Source organism: Brassica rapa, chromosome A10, assembly GCF_000309985.2.
Source record: "Brassica rapa cultivar Chiifu-401-42 chromosome A10, CAAS_Brap_v3.01, whole genome shotgun sequence".
Taxonomy (NCBI): domain Eukaryota; kingdom Viridiplantae; phylum Streptophyta; class Magnoliopsida; order Brassicales; family Brassicaceae; genus Brassica; species Brassica rapa.
In genome coordinates this window covers 11,876,771-11,886,412 of record NC_024804.2, presented here as the reverse complement: position 1 = coordinate 11,886,412, position 9,642 = coordinate 11,876,771, and the positions used below count along the sequence as shown (strand labels likewise).

Sequence of the window (9,642 nt, the reverse complement as noted above, 5' to 3'; positions counted from 1 at the left end):
AAAAAATGTGACTTAGTTTTGCATATCAGGTGGATCGAACTTAAAATGTATTGGCGTCCCAAACCTTTCCCCTTATCACTTAACCACAAGTTTTCGAACTGTTTTAAAAAGAAATTTTAGCGTCCCAAACCCTTTCCTTTAAGTATCTTAAAATCATGAATAATATGAGATATTTTAAAAAGAGGTTCTCATTATTTTTTAAATACTCCAACTAAAACATATATATATATATATATATATATATATTTGTACATATATTTCAGATTTTTCTTCGAGAACTCTCCATTGGACTTATTCTAAGTTAAATTATATTGTATGATCATTCCTTTCTTATTGTCTTGGCTTGACCCGAGACCAGGATATCAAAGTTTGAATTGAATTAGATCTTTGGAATTGCGCACCTATAAGTCCAGATAAAACACTTTGCCTCAGACGTAGTGTGTGACAATATAACTATTTGAGTAAAAGTTTGGAGTAAAACATTTTGTTACTTCAGCTTAGTTTTACCATTCATGCGAAAAGATTTTTTTTTTCTTTTAAATTACTCTTTTTCTCGCTAACATGTGTTTCTCTTTTTCTTTTTTTCTTTTATCACAATTTTGTTCCCTTTTTCCTCTTCTTTATCTAGAAAAATGCAAAGCAACACTAATAATTTTTTTTATGATCTTGTTATCCGGAACCTCGAAAAAATTTGACTATCGTCAATGACCGTCCACCGGAGCTTAGCCGGGAAACCCGCCGAGGCATCTAGGAGGGCTGGTGACAATCCCATGTAAATCCCACCAGTGACCACAGGTTAGCAGGGTTTTCCGTATTGAGCCCGAAAGTTCGTCAAGATAATCACCTCCCAACTGCACTCGAACCCATGAATTCCTAGATTAAATTTAGAGAAAAAGACCAAAATAGCACTAAATCAAGTTTTTGTTCCCAAACTAGCACTCAAGGCCAAAAGTTACAAAAATAGCATTCAAGAGGTGAGATTTAGGGTTTAGAATTTAGGGTTTAGGGTTTAGAGTTTAGGTTTTAGGGTTTATAGTTAAAAAGTGAGGTTTTGGTGATAAGATTTCAAATTTTGAAAAATAAAAAAATTTAAATTTTTCAAAAGATAAAATGCTATTTTGGTCATTTTATTTTTGAGTGCTATTTTTGTGATATAAACTTAGAAATGTGCTATTTTGGAGATTTGTCCTTAATTACAACACTAATAATTTATTTTTCTTTTCTCTCAATTACTCTGTTTTATTCTATTTAGATTACTCTACATTTTACCACTCAGACCCGTGGAGTGTAAACAGATTAGGGCTAATAGCTCGGTCAAGAAACAAGCTACTAATAAAGATTTTTTATTTTTAGTATTATCGTCGAAATGTTGAGTAATCTAAATAGTGTATTTTTCAAAATACAAAGTATTTTGAAAGTCAGACCAGACACTCTCCTGCGCATTAGCTTTGGATGGTTGTTGGGAACGCACCAACTGGTCGGATTAAAATTTTAAATTTTGTTTGGACTTCTGTCCGAAAATGTGTAAATATAAAGGAAACACACAAAATTGATGAAGGCCCAAGCCCGTTATAAATAAAGGCCCATCAGAAGATGGTTATGTGGTAATAATGATTGATTAAATACTTTATAATTAGCTTAAAACATTGAAAGTGTGGGACCCAATATTTTGGTAATCCAGTCTGGTTCGTTTTCAAAGAGAGACCAGACCAGTCCTGCCGATGATACAAATTCCTTCTTCAACGAAAATTGTCTCTCTGAGCAAAAACCCTAGAAAATCCCATTCTCCGTCGATCAAAGCAAGACGATGACTGGTCCCAACACTGTTTCTGGTAAATTGATCATGAGATTCTCTGTTTGCTTGTTTTATTTTGAGATTTTTCAAGCCAATTTGGTTATTGTTGTCGCAGATTTATTTTTCTGGGGTTTAGTGGTGTGAGTTAGCGAGGTTGATCAACGTTATTACCGATGTTTTATGTTTATGTTCGATTTGGTCATCAACAGTAGTGTGGTTAAGTTGTGGATCTCATGTTATATAGGTGATGAACATCGTTCGGACATTGACGAGAGCAAAGTCAAAGCACCGAACATGTTTGAACGAGCCAAAGAGGAGATCGATGCTGTTATTGGTGCTATTCATCAACGCAAGAGTTCCAGGTTTTTTTTTTTTTTTTTCTCTCTCTCTCTGTCTAATTCTATGATGATGAATCAGAGTTTCAATCTTTTTGATTTTGCAATGCTTTATGTTGTTAGGGACGAATCTGACAAGATGGAAATCAAATCCGAGGAGAAACCGAATATGATGAGAAAGGCCAAGGAAGAAATCAAATCTCTCTTCCATTCCAAGGAGAAACCTCATCGCCATCATCACCACAAAGAAACTCATGGAAGGAGTGATGATATCGACGAGAACACGCCTGTTAACGAAGTGAAGGCTCCCAATGTTTTCGAGAGAGCCAAGGAAGAGATCGAGGCCGTCGTTGAAACCATTCATCCCAGGAAGAATGAGGCTGACGGTTCTGATTCTCAAAAGCGTTCTCACTCTGTCTCACCTGAGAAGGAAAGAGCTGGACTCGGATGCTCTCTTGGGAAGGGGCTTGAAAAGATTTGTTCTCCTTGGGGTAGTAATAAGAAAGACTGAATCATTCGTACGATTGATGATGATCATGAACTTGTTTGCTAGCTGTTGTGATAAGAGATTTGGTTTGAGTTTTCAGTGAGTTTGTTGATTTTTTAGGTACTCTGAATTGTTACCTTAACAGACCAAATCTTGTTTTGTAGATGAGATGTTACGCGTATAACTCTGTTCCTACAAAATCTTAATATTTCGAAAGTTGCAAGAGGTAATATAAATCATAGTTTAGAGGGTTTAGGATGTAACCACAGAGATGGAATATGAAAGATCTTATATATATTAGCAAACCTTTTTTTTTTTGAACTTTCTGATGTCATCTTTTTTTTCAAAATATCGATGAGAAGTTCGTTAGCTGAGAAGAACAGAGAGTGAAGAGAATGCTGTCTTTAAACGAAGTGATACGGTTTACGTATCGGAACTGGTAACACAGTGATGATCAAGAGAAATATGATACACGTTATGGTATCACGTACCAGAGAAAGAAGACTAGAAACTAGTATTTTCCTTAAAGCATTATAGACGTTTTGGTATTTTTCCTATTTTAGATATTAAGTAGTTTTTCCTTTCTTACTTAGGGTTATGATTTGTAATAGCCCTATATAAACATATCTAATTATCAATAAAGGATCATCTTCCAGCATTAACCTTATTCTCAAGAGAGACTAGGGTTAAAGGAAGCTTTGCAATCAAGTTATCTCTACTCTTACCTGTAATCACGGCACCAGTTACGCGAGCACAAGCGGCTCGTATCAATTTGGTATCAGAGCCGAACGATTCGATGGGGGACACTGAGGCGCTTTCGAAACAGATCGCAAAGATGATGGAGATGATGCAATCGATGAATGCAAAGATAGATGATAATATGAAAACTCTACAAGAGAGAATGGTGCATCACGAAACTACTAACGGGGATCGCGGTAAGACGATCAAATTCTCACCCGAAGATCTTTCTGAAGTTGAAATATTAAGTGGAAGTAAGGGGAGCAAGGGGGCAATATCATTCGATACCAGAGCTGGTACGAGTTTTACACCATCCAAAGCTGATAAAGACATTCCGGTGAGGAGTTGTGGTTTGGCAAACGAGTCCAATTATGGGTTCTCTGGGGGACCGTGGCCAAACCGAGCTGTAGGAAGAGAACGAGGGCATAGGAGGACAGATGGAGGAGGAGACTGGAATGTAAGACCAATTGGAGCGGCACCACACGACTCACATCCAAATGTTGGAGATTATCGAAACTCGGAAGGGTTGATGGAAGGAGGATATTACGAAACTCGTGAGGACAGAAGCAACAATTTCGACAGAAGATGTGTGAAAGCAGCCAAAATAGAGTTTCCACCATTTGATGGGACAACTGATGCTATGGAGTGGCTACAAAAGTGTGATGACTTCTTTGTGGACCAAAGAATTTTCAGTGATGATACGAAAGTTAGACAAGCGACTTTTGTTTTAACAGGCCAAGCATACCACTGGATCATCAACTTGCGACGATTGGTAACACATAGGCTTGGATGGGGGGAGTTTAAAAGGATCTGCAAAAGTCGATTTGGAAAGGCAGATGCAGTGAACCCAGTGGGAGAATTGTCAAATCTTAGACACACGAGAACAGTGGATGAGTACTGCAGTCAGTTTGAAGAATGTCTAAGCCGACAAACTAGACTCTCGGATGATCAACAACTATGGCAATTCTGTGCCGGGTTGACAGATAGCTTACGGAAAGAAGTTGAATATCTGCGTCCTGAAACAATTTTTGAAGCCATAGAGTATGCTAGAGATAACGAGTACAAGATTGACAATGATAAACGCACCAGGATGTTTGGTGGTCATCTAGCGCCTATCACTAAGACCCTTGGTGTCTCAGCTCGGCAAGAGAATCGAGGATCAGAAGTTAAAACTCCAAAACCAGGACCTCAAAAGCAAACGGGCCAGAAGAAATTTTGGAAAAAACTAACGCCAGCAGAGATGGCGGATCGAAGAGCGAAAGGGCTTTGTTTCAATTGTGATGACTTATACACACCTGGCCATGTTTGTACTCCGGTTCTCTTTCATATTATGCCAGTCATGGAGGGAGATAATCAAGACGATGAGTGGATTGAGGAAGACGAGTTAGAAATCTCCATAAACGCCATGAATGGGGAACAAAACGAGCGAACCTTTCAAGTACAAGCTAATATCATGACAGGAAAAGGTTGGGTATTACTTGATACAGGGAGCACTCACAACTTTATCAAGAGCAGTTTGGTAGAGAAGTTGGGCATCCCGATGCATCGGAAACCTGGCCGGTTCGTAGCTCTTCCCAACGGAGGGCGATGTCCAATAGAAGGATTTTGTCAAAACATGTCAATGACGGTACAAGGGCACCAATTCAAAACTGACTGCTTTGCAATTCCTTTGAAAGGTTTCGATGTGGTTCTTGGAATCAGATGGTTGAATGCATTAGGAAGAGTGATATGGGATGGACCAAATAAAACTGTCGAGTTCAATCATGGCTCCACCCCAGTTATATGGCACGGAGAAGCGGAAGAACGTGGCAAGACAAATATATCTCTTCATGCTTTAGGTGCTGACTCGAAGGGATTGGAACACTGGTTCTCCGAGGAAGAAGAAGTGTTTACGACTCCAGGAACTAGTATACAACGCATACCACAGGCGCCAAAGCAGAGGATTTGTACTCTCAACCCGGTGCCCACGTCGGACTTGCTAGATATGGTTCTAGAGAAATACCGTTCGGTGTTTGCGATACCAGTTGGTCTGCCACCAAAACGGGATTGCGATCATAGGATTCGTTTGCTTCAAGGGTCAAATCCGGTGGCAGTACGTCCATACCGTTATCCGCACCTCCTTAAAGATGAAATAGAAAAACAGTGCACTGAGATGCTTCGCAACGGGGTGATTCGACCAAGTAGTTCTCCATTCTCTTCACCGGTGCTACTAGTGAGGAAAGCAGATAATACTTGGCGCTTCTGCATTGATTATCGAGATCTTAATAAGATCACTGTGAAAGACAAGTTTCCAATTCCAGTCGTGGATGAGTTTCTTGATGAGCTACATGGATCTCGGTTCTTTACAAAACTTGATTTAACATCAGGCTACCATCAAGTCCGCATGTCTGACGAAGACATTGAGAAAACGGCATTCCGCACACACCATGGCCATTATGAATTCTTGGTAATGCCGTTTGGCCTTGTGAATGCCCCATCCACCTTTCAGAGCTTGATGAATGCGTTGTTTACAAAAGTCCTTCGAAAATTCGTCTTGGTCTTTTTTGACGATATTTTGATCTATAGCAAGACATGGGCAGAGCATGTGCGACATGTTGAGTATGTGTTGCAAGTATTACAGGAACACCAGTTACTGATAAAAAGAGTTAAGTGTTCCTTTGGGAAGCAGGAAGTGGGCTATCTTGGACATGTTATTTCTCATGAAGGAGTCCAAGTTGATCGGAAAAAAATTGAGGCTATCACGGAGTGGCCTCAACCGGCTACAGTTCGTGCATTAAGGGGATTTTTGGGCCTGTCTGGATATTACCGTAAATTCATTCAAGATTATGGCATCATTGCTGCACCATTGACTCAACTCTTAAAGAAAACGGGATTCGGTTGGAACGAGACTGCAACACAGGCTTTTCTCGCCTTGAAAAAGTCTCTTTCTGAATCTCCAGTATTGGCACTACCCGATTTTACTAAAGAATTTGTTGTGGAATGTGATGCTTCTGGGAGTGGTATTGGAGCAGTTCTACAACAAGATGGACATCCTATCGCTTTTTTTAGCAGAACGTTAGCAGTTCGTCATGTCAAGCTCGCAGCGTATGAGAGGGAGTTAATTGGGTTGTCAAAGGCAGTGCTTCATTGGAGACCATATTTGTGGGGCCGCCGGTTTCTCATACGAACAGATCATTACAGTCTTAAGTATCTACTAGAACAACGGCTCTCGACATCTCCTCAAGTTCATTGGATTAGTAAACTACTTGGTTTTGACTTTTCAGTCGAGTTTCGTTCTGGAATGACCAATAAGGTCGCTGATGCTCTATCTAGGCGTGATGACAATGGACCAGAAGAGGTTAGTCAACTTCATGCCCTACACAGCTCTACAAGCGGTATTTTGTCCCGAATCCGTCAAGAGATTAAGACCAACAAGAGACTTGGAGAACTCAGAGATAGAATTATTCGTGGAGAAGAATCAGAACTGTGGGAAGCAAAGGATGGTCTTATCTTTCGCAAAGGAGTTGTTTATTTGGATCCCAATTCAGAATTGGTGCGAGAAGTAATGATTGGTTTTCATAACTTTGGCCATGAAGGTGTCCAAAAGACTATGGAACGTATTCGCAGGGATTTTTATTGGAAAGGGTGGAAGAAGAGTATTCAAGAGTTTGTGAGTACTTGTCAGGTTTGTCAGAAAAATAAATGGGAAACACTTCAACCCGCAGGATTGATGCAACCACTGACGATTCCAACTAAAATATGGGCTGATATCTCTATGGATTTTGTGGAAGCATTGCCAAAAGTTTCAGGAAAAATAGTTATTCTGGTGGTGGTCGGTCGCTTCTCTAAATACGCACATTTCATTGCCTTAAGTCATCCTTATACTGCTGTTTCTGTAGCTCAAGCTTTCTTCCGAGACATTGTAAGATTGCATGGGATTCCAGAAACAATTGTATCAGACAGAGACAAGGTCTTTCGTAGCATTTTTTGGCGTGAATTGTTCAGACTTATGGGTACTAACCTGTGTTTCACGACTGCCTATCGACCGCAATCTGATGGACAAACGGAGGTGGTTAATAGGACGTTAGAGATGTATCTTCGGTGTGTTACAGGAGATGAGCCACGGCAATGGCTTGCTTGGCTTCCTTGGATTGAGTATTGCTACAACACATCCTACCACACTAGTCTCAAAGATACGCCGTTTAGGATGGTTTATGGGAGAGAACCACCTCGACTTTTAGACTATGCTATAGGAAGTTCCAAAGTTGAAGCTGTTGATGTTGAGTTGGAAAGAAGAGATGAGTTCTTAACAGTGGCACGGGAACGTTTGATGGAAGCTCAGAACAGAATGAAAGCTGTATATGATAAACATCATCGCGCAGCTGAATTCAATATTGGAGACTGGGTTTGGTTGAAGTTACATCCTTACAGACAGCTCACCGTCGCAAAGAGAGCGTTCACAAAGCTATCTCCCAAGTTTTATGGACCATTTGAAGTACTAGCTCGTGTGGGAACAATTTCCTATCGTCTCCGTCTTCCGGCTGGGTCTCAAATTCATGATGTTTTCCACATCTCACTACTTAAAGCGCACAAAGGAGACCGACCCAATACAGAGCCTCTGCTACCACCGGTTTTACAGGGACGAGTGTTACCGGCTACACCAATCAAGTTTCTTCGAGCTCGCATTCATGGAGGTGTTCGACAAATTCTTGTCAAGTGGAATGAAGAATCGGAGACTGCGACATGGGAAGATGCAGAGAAGTTATGTGAAGCATTTCCAGAGATAGAGCTTGAGGACAAGCTCCTTGTCGAGGAGGAGAGTAATGATACACGTTATGGTATCACGTACCAGAGAAAGAAGACTAGAAACTAGTATTTTCTTTAAAGCATTATAGACGTTTTGGTATTTTTCCTATTTTAGATATTAAGTAGTTTTTCCTTTCTTACTTAGGGTTATGATTTGTAATAGCCCTATATAAACATATCTAATTATCAATAAAGGATCATCTTCCAGCATTAACCTTATTCTCAAGAGAGACTAGGGTTAAAGGAAGCTTTGCAATCAAGTTATCTCTACTCTTACCTGTAATCACGGCACCAGTTACGCGAGCACAAGCGGCTCGTATCAAAATACTGATTATAGATTGATAATAAAAAGTGTTTACAAAGTAACTTTGAGAGAATTGCTAGAGAGTACTCTCACCTCTCCATGAACATGAGTGATCTAATCTCTAGATAACTCTCTCACTCCTTCTTACACTTCATTATATACTAGTTACTACTAGATTAGGGTAAAGGTTTATGACCCAGTCCACATGCTCAAGCACACCAGCCTAATAGCCTCTCTCATATATGGGCCTCGTAACATTACCCGGCCCTTTAAAATAACCTTGTCCTCAAGGTTGTTGATGATGCTCTAGCTGTGTCCACATATAGGAAATGTGCATCTTTAGAGGGCAGTTTTGAGTCAGTCTGATCAGTGCCTCGCTCACGTCTGATGGCAAGCTCGGGAGGTTGCTCTAGTTGTCCTGCCTTAGACCTTCTTTCGCATTATCCTATCACTGCACCACTTACAGTATATACCAAGCAAGATTCCCAAAGCTGTGGTTGACTTAACCTCTTTCACCTGAAAAGTATCTCCGGGATCATGTGGGAAGTTGATCTCCACAAGGGTGAAGAAGCCACACATTCTCTTAACTCGAACTAGCTCCTGTCGACATCCACCACAACAAACTTCCTTTTGATTCACCTCATGTGGCCTTGGAGAATGTAACGTTCCCTGATTGAAGTAGAAAGCCTCGACTACAAACTCCACCATGGAACTATCTTTCAAAACAGGCTGATATAAAGACTTGAGCTCTTCTTCAAGTAAGCTGTTTGATAAGTGTAGTTTCCCCAGCTGCTTTAGCTCCAGCTTTGTCTGATCGTATGATCTACTCACCACTCTTCTGCCGCAATTAAACTACTGTTTTCTTTCTAAATATCAAATTTGAAACAACCTACTTCATTTCACTTATTGGTTATGTAACTTTTTAAGCCCGAATCTATTAAATGTGTCTTAAATTTTAGATATATATATATATATTTATTTAAAATGTTCATTTTATGTATCATCTATTTTTGTTCTGAATACTATATAGTACTTTTTTTAATAAAAAGAAATATAAGAGTTAATATAGTTTGGGTCCGAATACTAGTACGGGTAAAAGCATAGAACATCACCACCTGTTTTTCTATCTTGTGTTTTAATCTCTTAACTAGATTTCCACCCGCACAACCGTACGAGTATATATTTTCACATTTATATA

The 9,642-nt window shown here is 39.8% G+C and overlaps 1 protein-coding gene across 2 annotated transcripts; it reads left to right on the top strand.

Moving 5' to 3' along the window:
• The first annotated feature begins 1,643 nt into the window (after positions 1-1,643).
• LOC103845134 lies at positions 1,644-2,825 on the top strand. Of its 2 annotated transcripts, XM_009121967.3 has the most exons (4): positions 1,667-1,832; positions 1,911-1,948; positions 2,040-2,157; positions 2,254-2,825. In XM_009121967.3, the coding sequence occupies exons 3-4, from the start codon at positions 2,090-2,092 to the stop codon at positions 2,639-2,641; spliced, it is 456 nt and encodes a 151-aa protein (XP_009120215.1). In that variant the 5' UTR covers positions 1,667-1,832; positions 1,911-1,948; positions 2,040-2,089; the 3' UTR covers positions 2,642-2,825. The 2 variants fall into 2 exon arrangements, with proteins under 2 accessions (XP_009120214.1, XP_009120215.1); XM_009121966.3 differs by lacking the exon at positions 1,911-1,948 and having other exon boundaries at positions 1,644-1,832.
• Positions 2,826-9,642: the final 6,817 nt, after the last annotated feature.

Excerpts from the sequence above, each read along its gene's own strand:
- LOC103845134 (XM_009121966.3), top strand. The coding sequence starts at position 1,808 with ATGACTGGTCCCAACACTGTTTCTG. Across the intron at positions 1,833-2,039 it reads TGGTCCCAACACTGTTTCTG|GTGATGAACATCGTTCGGAC; the intron begins GTAAATTGATCA and ends CATGTTATATAG. Across the intron at positions 2,158-2,253 it reads CATCAACGCAAGAGTTCCAG|GGACGAATCTGACAAGATGG; the intron begins GTTTTTTTTTTT and ends TTATGTTGTTAG.